This window comes from Babylonia areolata, chromosome 17, assembly GCF_041734735.1.
Source record: "Babylonia areolata isolate BAREFJ2019XMU chromosome 17, ASM4173473v1, whole genome shotgun sequence".
Lineage (NCBI taxonomy): Eukaryota > Metazoa > Mollusca > Gastropoda > Neogastropoda > Buccinidae > Babylonia > Babylonia areolata.
This window is the reverse complement of record NC_134892.1, coordinates 10,517,922-10,531,772: the sequence shown is the minus strand read 5'-3', so window position 1 is coordinate 10,531,772 and position 13,851 is coordinate 10,517,922. Positions and strand designations below refer to the sequence as shown.

Below are 13,851 nucleotides of genomic sequence, written 5' to 3'. Positions count from 1 at the left end.
ACTGTGAGGAGTGCAGCTGCAGACATGCCTGTACAAGCACATTGCTCTGCATCATTCCCTGGCTCTAGAACCAACACCCTCCCATAGGGGTAGGTGACCCTGGCTCCAGAACCAACACCCTCCCACAGGGGGAGATGACCCTGGCTCCAGAACCAACACCACACAGGGGGAGGTGACCCTGGCTCCAGAACCAACATCCCACAGGGGGAGGTGACCCTGGCTCCAGAACCAACACCACACAGGGGGAGGTGACCCTGGCTCCAGAACCAACATCCCACAGGGGGGAGGTGACCCTGGCTCCTGAACCAACACCCCACAGGGGGAGGTGACCCTGGCTCCAGAACCAACACCACACAGGGGGAGGTGACCCTGGCTCTAGAACCAACACCCTCCCACAGGGGGAGGTGACCCTGGCTCCAGAACCAACACCCCACAGGGGGAGGTGACCCTGGCTCCAGAACCAACACCCTCCCACAGGGGGAGGTGACCCTGGCTCCTGAACCAACACCCTCCCACAGGGGGAGGTGACCCTGGCTCCAGAACCAACACCCCACAGGGGGAGGTGACCCTGGCTCCAGAACCAACACCCTCCCACAGGGGGAGGTGACCCTGGCTCCAGAACCAACACCCTCCCACAGGGGGAGGTGACCCTGGCTCCAGAACCAACACCCTCCCACAGGGGGGAGGTGACCCTGGCTCCAGAGCCAACACCCTCCCACAGGGGGAGGTGACCCTGGCTCCAGAACCAACACCCTCCCACAGGGGGAGGTGACCCTGGCTCCAGAGCCAACACCCTCCCACAGGGGGAGGTGACCCTGGCTCCAGAGCCAACACCCCACAGGGGGAGGTGACCCTGGCTCCAGAACCAACACCCCACAGGGGGAGGTGACCCTGGCACCAGAACCAACACCCTCCCACAGGGGGAGGTGACCCTGGCACCAGAACCAACACCCCACAGGGGGAGGTGACCCTGGCTCCAGAACCAACACCCCACAGGGGGAGGTGACCCTGGCACCAGAACCAACACCCCACAGGGGGGGGTGGGAGGTGACCCTGGCTCCAGAACCAACACCCTCCCACAGGGGGAGGTGACCCTGGCTCCAGAGCCAACACACCACAGGGGGAGGTGACCCTGGCACCAGCAAGGCAAAACGATTCAAACCAGACACATCTCATCTGCAACAACTACTTACCTTTTTACTTTCAGCCTCTTCATGTAGCAGCAGATCACCACAATCACCACCACCAGAATCACGCACAGAGTCACAAAAATGATCACCACAGGGTTGTCTTCAGGAGCTAAAGGAGAAACAAAACAAAACAAGATCAAAGTTTGCACAAATAATTTTCCACTTAATACAACAACAATCATAACAATGGATGCTTAATATCACACTCTATGAAGAAAACTGCTCTAACAATGGATACTCATATCACACTCTATGAAAAAAAACTGCTCTAGATACTTTTCAAAACATATGATATGAAACAACACATTACACCAATGTTTCAGAGACAAAACAAATCTACCCAGCAAACTATGCATACAAAAAAGCACAATGCATACATACATACATACAAAAATACATTCAAAGATATATACATATACAGAGAGAGACAGAGATACATACAAACTCGATCAGAGCCACAAGCACAAAGTGTTGTTCCTGTGATATACTGGGGAAAAACTATTGTTCTACGCCTTGAAGGCTGGACTGGATATCTGGTATCTACACCCAATAAACATTCTGTGGGACTGCCACAAGGATCATATCTTTCCCTTGTCCTTTACAGTGTTTATGTGCAAGGCCTTGGGCTTGTGTGTTTGCCTTTGGGGATGATGGCACTGTCTTTTCAACTTCAAAATAAGCACCAGACACAACTGCAGCCGTCCAGAAATAACCAAACAATATCGCGCAGTGATGTCAGTATCAGTATCAGGAGCTCTAGGAGGCGTCACTGCATTCGGACAAATCCATATACGCTACACCACATCTGCTAAGCCAATGCCTGACCAGCAGCATAACCCAACACGCTTAGTCAGGCCTTGAGAAAAAAAAAGAATAAATAATAAAACAAATAAAGAAGCAAATGAATATCTAAAAAAAAATAATAATAACAATATATTAAAAAAAAATTCTTTTTAAATAATGAATACAGATAAAAAATAAAAATAAATAAACAAATAATTTTATTTTTAAAATATATAGAGAGATAAAATAAAATGAAATAATAAATAAATAAATACATAAATAGATAATCAAGAAAAAAATTAATAAATTATTTCTCTAAAAAAAATTTTAATTAAAAAAATCCCCATTGCTATGCACTCTTCAGTAACTGTAAGCAAATCACCCCTGTTGGTTTCATTCAACAGATTTAAAAACTGAGAAAACTGATAGTCTACATTACTTAGAAATATAGTTCCATAGGACGCTGACCTTCAGAAAACATACTGAAAGTGCTGTTCTGAAATACTGAAGGCAATGGCAGCCAAAGGCATTGAAAAACGCCATCTCTTTTGACTTTACCAATCATTTTGTTCTCCGCGAGAATGATGATGGACTAGGGGTCACTACTCTTTTTTCCAAGCAGCCTCCTGAAGTTAGAAATGAAAATGAAGCAAAGAGACTGACCCTGGGAACCACATAGACACCTCAACTGAAACCATATGATACCTGCTCTGACCTTCCTTCAATGCAGACCAGACATAAGCTAGAACAATCTGAAGCTTAAACAAAACAACCTCTCAGGCTGATGAAAATAGTGTAAGGCCTTCACACTGATTACAAAACAAAGCAGACATTTCATGCTTTGACTGTTTGAGTCATATCATTTTTATCTTCCAGATGAGTGAGATCTATTTTCAAGAAATTATTTCCCCTGGTATACTCAGATTCATGTCCCATTACATGGCAAATTTGGGCTACTCAAAGCAGAGATGTATCAACATAACTTCCATACCAAGCAGATGAAGAAATATTTTAACTAAAAATAAGAAAAAGACTGCTTTTTACGCTATGCTGAAATATGTAATTTTGAAGTGCTCAACTTTTATGAGAAAGAAAATGTAATAGTAAAAATATATGATCGTGGAAACATTTACTGCTTCTTCCCAATCCTTTGAGTTCTCCTAAAAAAGTGTTATTACAAGTGGAATGTGTGATTTTTCCCCCAGTTTTAAGCCAAATTTGGTGTTAACTGGCAAAGCTTTTCCAGGAAAAATGAATCTGTCAAGTTTACCAAGAGGACACACACATGTACATGTACACACACACATATTCACACAAATCGAAACAGGGTTATTTCATAGACTCACTCTCTTTACACAAATGACCTCAAAACGTAGATAATTTCCCAAAGAGAGGGAAGAAGAGACACTCACTCTTCAGAGAAAAGTCGCATGTCTTTGGCGCTGGCCAGTCAGGATCAGCAACTTGGCAGATGTAGCCCCCTTCATCCTCCTGGCTGACCGAGGACAGACCGACCGTCAGGTACCGAGTGATGTTGGAGAAGTCCAACCGTGTCACGCCTGGCAGCGGCTCACACTTGTAATCAGGGTATCCATGCCGAATGCAATATGCAATATATTCTGTGCAAAACAATTTGAAATTCAAGTCCTTTTTTCCATCACAACCTGTTTCATAAGTACATCTCTCTCTCTCTCTCCCTCTCTCTCTCTCTCTATATATATATATTCTGCCAGCATCCAAACACACACAATAATTTATACATACATAGAAACACACACACACACACACACACACACACACACACAAGGTGCTTGCTAAATCTTGGCAAACAGCAATGGAAAATTTGCAATGTCAGGGTTTCACAGGTCAAAAACCATATGCAATAAACAAAAATTGTATCACAATTGTATACTCAGTGTGAAATCTGGGCTGCTCTCCCTGTGAACAGTATGTTGCCGCAGTAAACCATTTATTAATCTTGATAACAGCACTGAAAGTATTATATCTGGTGTGAACTGAATTAAGTGAATATGACACATACCCATGTATGTGTATGTGTATGTAAAGATACATGTGTGTGTATGTGTATGCTTGTGTGTGTGTGTGTGTGTGTGTGTGTGTAAATCAACCCCATCACTTGTAAACAGTGATAATGTGTCCTAAGTGTGCATACAATTGGAGCTTTTTTCTACCTTGTCAGCTAACCTTTGTCTTTTGCTGCTTAAAAAAAAAAGAAAAAAAAAAAAGAAGAGGAAGTATATCCAGCTGCAGACACTGATTATGAAGACCAGATTACTTTATAATGACAAGCATTTTGTTCATCTGTTTCTTTTGATGATACTATTTGCTATTTAATGTTATGTTTCGAAATCTGTTCTTTGCATTTTGGGGGGAGTTTTTGTTTGTTTGTTTATACAGTATATGTGTGTGTTTGTGTGTGTGTGTGTTTTTTTTTTTAATGTTTTTTTTTTTCTTTTTGGTTTTTAGGTGTGTTTTTTCCGGTTTGGTTTGTTCTGTTTGTTTTTGCTGTTGTTTTTCTATACATGTATGTATAAAAAAAAAATGAATAAAATCCGTTTTTAAAAAATGTTGCCACAGTAAGGCACTACCTATGTTGTTGCTGTTTTTTTATGTCTGCAAGTTTTTTTGTTTTCTATCAAAGTGGATCTTTCTGATGATTTTTGCAACGGAAAATCCTTTTGTTGTCGCCAATTCTTTTAGTGCTCTTTGAGGATGCCGCGCATAGGACCTCAGTTTAATGTTTCATCCAACTGACTAATGTGTCCTGACCACCACTCAAGGTCTTGTGGAGGAGAAGAAAATTCTGATTAGTGTGGTATTTGATCCTCTGCTCTCATATTCTCTTGCTTACTAGACAGATGTGTTTCCACTAGGCCACCACTCCACTCCAATTTCATGATCACAATGAAAATGAACCAGTATCAAACCTTTATCATTTCAAGCACTAACCACCACCCTCAACACACCTGTCTCTTCACTGGAAGTCTGACGCTCGATGTAAATTTCCTGCTGCTGACCCTCATCCTGCATGTTGACCCCAAAGTCACAGGTCAACTCTGCCTTGTGACCTTTCACCACTGAAGGCATATTGCAGGTCACTACCTGTGGATCTGAAATGCAGAAGTGCACACACACACACACACACACACACACACACACACACACACACACACACACACAAACACACATACGTTAGTTTATAGCATCTAAAAAATTGAGAGAGAGATATTTATCTCAGGCAAAATGTATCAAAAGCAGCTCTGAGCGCTATTCAGGAGCTGTCTGTCATGGAAGCGCTGGATACAGAGCCAACTGAAGAAGAGCTGAGCAGGGCCACAGACTGTCTGACAGTTGGAAAGGCCCGAGGAGAGGATGGGGTAACCCCTGAGGTCATCAAATGCAGGAAAGCAGCACTACTTCAGGATCTGCACAAATTACTCTGCATGTGCTGGGGGGAAGGCTCTGAACCGCAGGACATGTGAGATGCCAACATCTGACCCTGTACAAGAACAAGGGCGACGGTAGCGACTAACAGCTACTACGGCATCTTTCCACTCAGCATTGTTGGCAAAACCCTTGCAAAAGTCATCCTGGCCCGATCTCAAGTTCTGGCAGCACGCCATGTCACAATGTGGGTTTAGGGCAGGCAGATCCACCATCGACATGATTTTCTCTGTCAGCTGGGGGGAAAATGCCAAGAGCAAAACCAACCACTCTACCTTGCCTTCATCGACCTGACAAGGGCCCTTCATCTAGTTAGCAGGAGCAGACTGTTCACACTTCTGAGGAAGATAGGCTGTCCCCTCAAATTACTGGCCATTGTCGAATCCTTTCACAAGGACATGTACAGCACAGAGTGCTATAATGGAGCAGTGTCTGACCTGTTCCAAATAAGCATTGGTTTGAAGTCCAGCAGGGTTGAGAACTCTCGCCCCAACACTTTTTGACATGTGTTTCTCCATGCTCCTATCTTATACATCTTCAAACAACAAAGATGGTGTTTACATAAACACAAGATCCAACGGAAAGCTTTTCAACCTGGCCAGACTCAGAGCCAAGACCAAAGTCAGGCATGTAATCATCAGAAAGGCTCTTTTCACCGATGCTGATGCATTGGCGACACACACACAGGAGGTTCTTCAGAGACTCATAGACCACCTTGTGCAAGCATGCAACAAATTTGGCCTCACCATTGGCCTGAAGAAAACGGAAGTGATGGGACAGGGCATTAACCCTCCTCAACTCTGTTGACCGCTTTCAGTATCTGGGGTCGAAAATAACCTCGAATCTTTCTCTCGAGTCAGCAATCAATTCAAGAATTGCAAAGGCTGCTGAGGTCATGACCAAACTTCACAAGAGGGAGTGGTCAATCAAAAACTTGACAGAGAACACCAAGATGCAGGTGTACAGACCTTGCATTCTAAGCACCCTACTCTACTCTAGTGAAACATGGACCACATATTCCACCCAAGAGAAGAGACTAAACAGTTTCCATCTCCGCTGCCTCAGACACATTCTTGGAATCCAATGGCAAAACAAGATCCCAAATACTGAAGTGCTTAAGTGTGCAGGCTTGCCAACTGTCTCTGCCTTTCTGAGTCAACAACGCCCTCGCTGGTTCCATCATGTTCGCCGAATGGATGAAGACCGTATTCCTAAAGATCTGCTGTATGGTGAACTATCAGAGGTATCTAGGTCTCAAGGCTGTCCCTGACTGAGATTCAAAGACACATGCAAACGGAGTCTGAAAAGTACAGGTATTAATGTGCAGTATTCAGAAAGCCTTGCAGACTCATGTGGACCCTGGAAATGTGCCATTCAGAGAGGAGTGAAACAAGCAGAGAGAAGCCACATTAACTTGCGAAGGAGAAAAAAAAAGCCACATGCAAGTCAAATTCAGTAAATCAAGCAGCATCTTCCTTTACTGTCCTACATGCCATGGAGACTGCCACTCCAGCATTGGTCTGCACAGCCACAGCAGGAAGTGCAACACCCGGCAGTGACTAAATTTCTGGTGCAGCTATCGTCTCTCAAGACGGAAGGATATCTTAGACAAAGAGATAAGTTACAGAGAAATCTCTCTCTCCCTCTCTCTCTCTCTCTCTCTCTCTCTATATATATATATATATATGTGTGTGTGTGTGTGTGTGTGTGTGTGTAGAGAGAGAGAGAAAGAGAGATGCTATACACTTATGGAAAGGAAAGGAAAATCAAAACAAAAGAAAATTCATGATTTTTTTCAGATTAAAATAATCTAAACTGAAACATACAATGACAGGTGGAAAAATCAAGTTGCTCACATGCCAGCTGACCACAAAGGGGCCATTTCAGGGCTGAAGGAAGAGAGGCAAAGCCTTCTCTTGACTCCTGTGTGCACAGAGAATAAGTAATTTCATACTCACTCTCTTTACACATATGAGCCTAAAAGATAGATAATTTCCCAAAGATTGGAAAGAAGAAACACTCACTCTTCAGAGCAAAGTTGCATGTCTTTAACACCGGCCAGTCAGGATCAGCAACTTGGCAGATGTAGTCCCCTTCATCCTCCTGGCTGACCGAGGACAGACCGACCGTCAGGTACCGAGTGATGTTGGAGAAGTCCAACCGTGTCAGGCCTGACAGCGGCTCACACTTGTAATCAGGGTATCCATGCCGAATGCAATATGCAATATATTCTGTGCAAAACAATTCAAAATTCAAGTCCTTGTTTCCATCACAACCTGTTTCATAAGTACATCTCTCTCTCTCTCTCTCTTCATCATGTTTCAAAAGTACATACATGTCCATATCTATATCCATATAGGTAGATAGGTAGACAGATAGATAGATAAACACACAAACATCTCTACTAAAGCAGGCGTACACAGACATAATGTCTGTATATATATATATATATATATATATATCGAGAGAGAGAGAATATGCCCACTAGCATACAGACATACGTAATAATGTATACATACACAGAAAAATACACACACATGCATGCACGCACGCACACACACACACACACAGACATAAGGTGCTTCCTAAAACTCTGCATATGACAATGGAAAACTGGCAATGTCAGGGCTTCACAGGTCAAAAAACTATACGCAATAAATAGTAAAAAAAATATATATATAATTCGTTTGTTGTTGGTTTTTTGGTGTGTTTTTTCACAACAGACTTCTCTGTGAGAAATTTGGGCACCACCTATATATATTCTAGTGCATGCAGTACACAGGATCTCGGTTTAACCCTTTCACCGCCAAACTCGCATTTATGCAGCAGCTAGATAGAGGACGCATGTCACTGAAGGGTGACCAGATCATTAGTCTGTTATCCATGAACCTACTGCTCTTTATTTTCGGTGGTAGGATAGGCCATATCTTCTACACATCACAGGGGGAATCCCCAGCTAGTCTTAGACACCATCTTTTCTCTGTCTTTATAGCACAAGGGAATTGTGCACTCTAAATTGACTGGCAGTGAAAGGGTTAATCTCCCATCCAACTGACAAGTGTCCAGACCAATACTCAAGGTCTAGTAGAGGAAAAGAAAATTACAATGAGTGTGGGATTGGATCCTGTGCACTCAGATTCCATCCTTTACTTGACAGATGCATTTCCACTAGGTCACCACTCCACTCCAACATCAAAATCACAATATCAAATATCAAAATCACAATGAAAATTAACCCTCCTCAAGCCCTCATCATTTCCAGCACCAACCACCACCCTCAACCCACCTGTCTCTCCACTGGAAGTCAGACGCTCGATGTAAATTTCCTGCCGCTGACCCTCATCCTGCATGTTGACCCCAAAGTCACAGGTCAACTCTGCTTTCTGACCTTTCACCACTGAGGGCATATTGCAGGTCACTACCTGTGGATCTGAAATCCAGAAGTGTATGCACATACACACACTATCTATCATAATTGTTCTAAACAAAACCTCATCCATGACAAAACCTGACCACAGAAAACTTAACATTCTACCACTACACCAAAGTCTGACTTACAATAATGGAGTACTGATGCACAAAATTGTGACAGATCGTGTTCCAGACTACCTACTGAAGAAATGTTCCGTAAATGAGAATCGAAATCAAACAAAATCGAATGTCACAATTCCCAGAGTAGACATAACAACCCAGCCCTGCCTGTTCTAGTTCACAGCTCTGGAACACACTCCCAGTATCCATTAAACAACACAAAAAGATCATGCCTTTCAAAAAACATAATTTTCCCCATCTTTTACTGTAAATACAGAACAATTCCCACTGTTAAAAATCACAGCCAAAAAGTTAACGCTCTTTTCTATTTATTATTTTTAATCTGCTATATTTTGTCAGCGTTTAGTAGTAGTGACATGTGGCGTTCACCGAGCGCATCATACAAACACTTGACAAGCAAGGTTGGTTTCAGACGCTGAATTAATTTGTTAGGCTGCAGCACGTGCTTCCATCTTCCATGCCAGGGGGAGGGAAATCCTCTCGCCCCTTGACCTATTTAAGGTTGAAGATCTATTGCATCATCTGTTATGACTCATCATTGCATCCCCCTTACTTTGGAGACAAATACTAAGTAATGAAAACTGACTTCATTTCTTTCTTTTGAGATGATATTCCTTCCAAAGGTATGTTGATAACATGATCAAAATTAGATACACTTTAGAATCACATCTCATGATCCAACGGAACCCGAGGTGGCATCAAGTTTAGAAAAGAACTTTGACCCTGACAACTTGATTGATTGATGTGGATACTTCTCAGTGGCGCTTCCATCTTCCATGCCACTGGGAGGGAAATCTGCTCACCCCTTGCCCTATTCAAGGGTGAAGGTTGAAGATCTATTATCTCCCTTGCATAATCTGCTATGACTTATCATTACATCATTACATGACATAAATGGATGAGCTCACTACCCAGTTTATATACAATGTGACTGGAATTTGCTCCAGCCCACCCCCAGCCCACACATTTCTCTCTCTCAGATTCCTTGATTCCACAATTGTTTACATGGCATTACTTTTCTTTACTTCTTGCTTAAATGAAAAAAAACAAAACTTTATCTAACATATGCAGGCTTTTCACTTTACTTTTTATTGCTTGATTATTATCTTGACATGAACTGATATACCCACCCACCCCCTCACCTTTTCATTCTGTCTACCTGCCCAGTCTCTCTCTCTCTCTCTCTCTCTCTCTCTCTCTCTCTCTCTTCACATAAACACACACCTACCCCCTCCCTCTGTTTTATTCTTCTAATGATAGTGTACTGACTACCTTATGTTTTCATTATGTGTGCATAAACATGTATTTGTATACGTTAATTTCATCATATTAATATGCATTATCAATCTTACATAAAATCATATTCGTCTCTCTAACTCTGTATGAATCTGTCTCTCTCCGTCTCTCTCCCTCAAACTCTTTATTGCTCCTTCAACTGTTTACATGGCGTTATTTTAATTGCTGTGTTTGTAACATGAGCATGTGTATTCCATTTCCAGTTCAAATTGTTTAGTCATTGTCTTGACATATATTAATTTTCATCTCTTGTACTCTCTCCCTCCCCCATCTCCCCACCCCCCCTTGCTTTGTCTCCCCCTTAATTTTTCTCTCCTCCCATTCTCCTCTAGCTATGTAGTGTTGTAAATGCCAAATTACCATTCATGTAACCATGATTATAATGTGCATGCGTGTATCCATCTATCTTAGATCTATCTATGTACCAACCTATCAATCTATGTTTCCTTGTGAAACAGCATATCTGACAACTCCTGAGTGTAATTGCTGGAAAAAGGCTTATGTTGTCGACAATCCACAACAATATTGGTGTAGATGTGTGTGTGTGTGTGTGTGTGTGTGTGTGTGTGTGTGTGTGTGTGTGAGTGTGTGTGTGTGTACACACCTGTAAGCTGTGCATGAATCACTGAATGCTTAAAGTTTTGTTTTGTTGCAGAGGGCACGCTTTTAATCTCAGTGTTGGTTTCAGACCTTTCAAGTGTAATTTCATGTTTTAAAACGTTACATTACTTTATTTTTTCTTTCATATGATGATTGATGACTGCATACTGATAAGAGAAGTGTTCCGGGTTTTGGTATATTCTTATTTCATTTCCGTACCATAACATTATAATTATCTTTCTGAGTATTTTCCTTGTAAATCACTATATGATGAACAAAATGTTCATAACAATCTGAGAAGGGTGTAAAGGTTTTTCATTCATTTCACCTTCATCTGTTCTTTTTACATGATAATTGATGTGTGCGTGGTGATCAGGGAAGGGTGTGCCAGTCTTGCAATTGTTTTTCATTTTGCTTTGATATTTGTTGGCGAGCATTTGAATGAGCCCAAATAAAATTTTCTTTTTTACATGAAAAAACTCTGAAGCGGACAATAAAGAATTTGAACTGAATTGAGATTATTACTATGAGCAAACCATCCTGCCTTCTCCCCACAAAAAAAACACAAAAAACAAAAACAAAAACCAAAAAAAACAACCAAAAAACCTGAAACATACAAAATCACAATTGATTCCCATCACCATGATGAAAATTCAATGACAAGAAAATAACACAAATCACATAAAATATCACTGACCAGAACTGCGTACAAAGTCTGCAAAGATCACAAGGATGCTCAAAATCAGCAGCGGACATCGTGAAAATTTCGTCAGCACCATTCTGTCAGCTTACATTCTTTAAGAGATGGTGTTATCTCAGTCTTGGTATTCACTGTCAACATCTGCAAATGAGGAGCAGGTCATAATGCAAGAAAACATTTGCAAAGTGTTATCAATAAACAAATGTATATCAGCAAACAAATGCTTTTCAAACGCAAACCAATCACAGTAAAAATGACAGTGTGATACGTTATCATCTATGAGTATGAGTATGGCTGTATCATTGAAGAACATTTTTTTTCATGCCGACAGTAAAATGTATTAATCTGAAAACAGTGATATTGAAATATTTACACAGGAAAATATACTAGTCTCAGTGACAGATTTAAAAACATACATGGAATTAACTTTCACCTCGATCAAACATTGTACACTATGTATACTACTGTGATGTCTAATTAACATTGTATTTAAACAATAATCTCAATAAAAAAAATTAAAAAAAAGAAAGAAAAAAAAGACTGGACATTCCTTAAAATTCTCAATTATTTTTCAAACATGTAATGAGTAAAAACTTGCGCAAAATATCTTCAAACCGTCAATGAACGATACTGAAGCATCAAATACATTTAAATTAAACTAAGTTTACCTCTGACCAGTTTGAACATTTGGCATTTAGCTTTCAATGTTTACCACATCATCTTCTCAAGCCCTATTGAAACAGTTAACAAATCACTTGATTCATAATCATATACTAATAAAGTGACTGATGAGTGAATGAATGGCTGATCAAATGATTGATTTTGCATCAATGAATATCATGCATAGAAAAGTGACTAAATAATAACAAACAAAACATCACAAACAAACTGGATAAAGTGATTAATGAATACAAGGAAAAGAGATGGTGTGTTTGAAAATAAATGTCAGAAGAAAGGAAAGAAACACTATCTAAAACAACAACAAAAACATGTTTTATCTGTTGCCTTCTGTCAAATGAAAAAAACCAACAACTTTTTTTTCCTTTGACAGGCGCAATAGCTGAGTGGTTAAAGCATTGGGCTTTCAATCTGAGGATCCCTGTTCGAATCTCAGTAACAGCGCCTGGTGGCTAAAGGGTGGAGATTTAAGTATTCCAATCTCCCAGGTCAACATATGTGCAGACCTGCTTGTGCCTGAACCCCCTTCCAAGTATACAAACACAGAAGATCAAATTCTCGAGGAGATGAAATGATTAAGAAATAGTAAAGAGTGTTAACTCTCTCCATTCACAAGGTACATAACTTCAAGTCAGTGCTGCTTACGCTACCGATTCAGCTAGCACACAGGTAAATAAAAGGTACATTGGAACAAACCCAGACACTTCCTCAAAAAAGGAAGCGCCAGGCCTGTCCTTATACCGGTCATTTGACATGTGCACACAGCAGCAAAGACAGAAGAAATGTGCAAACACTGACTGAGTACATGTAGAGATCCACACCACTCAGATTTCCATGAACTGTATTGCGATGCTCAAAGGTGTTGCACAGAGGACTTTACATAAAACAAGAGAGGCAAGGCCTTCAAGACTCACTTGGGATAAATTAAGTCCCCTAGCATTAATTACAGAGTAATTTCCCTTTTTTACTAGCTGCACCAAAACGTTTGCAAATTAAATAAAAATTCCATGCTTAGCAAAAGAAGTTCCCGTTTGAACAAAAAATGATAATAATGACTGCTCTTGTTGTTGGGTCAGAATATCAGATCAAAGTGCCAAGTTTAGAGTATACAAAAAATATAGATATAACAGTAAATGCAGTTTGCATATAATTAGGCTTCATTTTTTATTTTTTTGTGCCCATCCCAGAGGTGCGATATTGTTTTAAACAAGATGACTGGAAAGAACTGAATTTTTCCTATTTTTATGCCTAATTTGGTGTCAACTGACAAAGTATTTGCAGAGAAAATGTCAATGTTAAAGTTTACCACGGACACACAGACACACACACACACACACACAGACAACCGAACACCGGGTTAAAACATAGACTCACTTTGTTTACACAAGTGAGTCAAAAATGAGCGGGACTAGTAGAACTCCTTAACTATGTCCTGTGCAGACAAGTGACATACTGAACTAGGAAAGCGCATTTTAATGGCCGAGTGCCTGTGCTGAACTTGAACCGATTCAACAGACCAGCTGGACGTCCCTTTCTCGTGATCCTTGCGATGTGAATGTTCAAGTCAGTGATTCAACATGTGTGTGT

At 41.0% G+C, this 13,851-nt stretch overlaps 1 protein-coding gene across 4 annotated transcripts in view; it reads right to left on the bottom strand.

Moving 5' to 3' along the window:
- The window catches only part of LOC143291646 (uncharacterized), a 42,142-nt gene that overhangs the window by 9,809 nt on the left and 18,482 nt on the right, over positions 1–13,851 (bottom strand). For 3 of the 4 annotated variants that reach the window (XM_076601630.1, XM_076601627.1, XM_076601629.1), the window contains exons 2-7: positions 11,584–11,727; positions 8,725–8,868; positions 7,463–7,669; positions 4,961–5,104; positions 3,386–3,592; positions 1,194–1,299 (exon numbers count right to left, since the gene is read on the bottom strand). In XM_076601630.1, the coding sequence (XP_076457745.1) occupies positions 1,194–1,299; positions 3,386–3,592; positions 4,961–5,104; positions 7,463–7,669; positions 8,725–8,868; positions 11,584–11,665 (890 nt within the window). In that variant the 5' untranslated portion in view covers positions 11,666–11,727. The remainder of the gene's footprint in view (positions 1–1,193; positions 1,300–3,385; positions 3,593–4,960; positions 5,105–7,462; positions 7,670–8,724; positions 8,869–11,583; positions 11,728–13,851) is intronic. The other variant, XM_076601631.1, reaches the window with a different exon arrangement.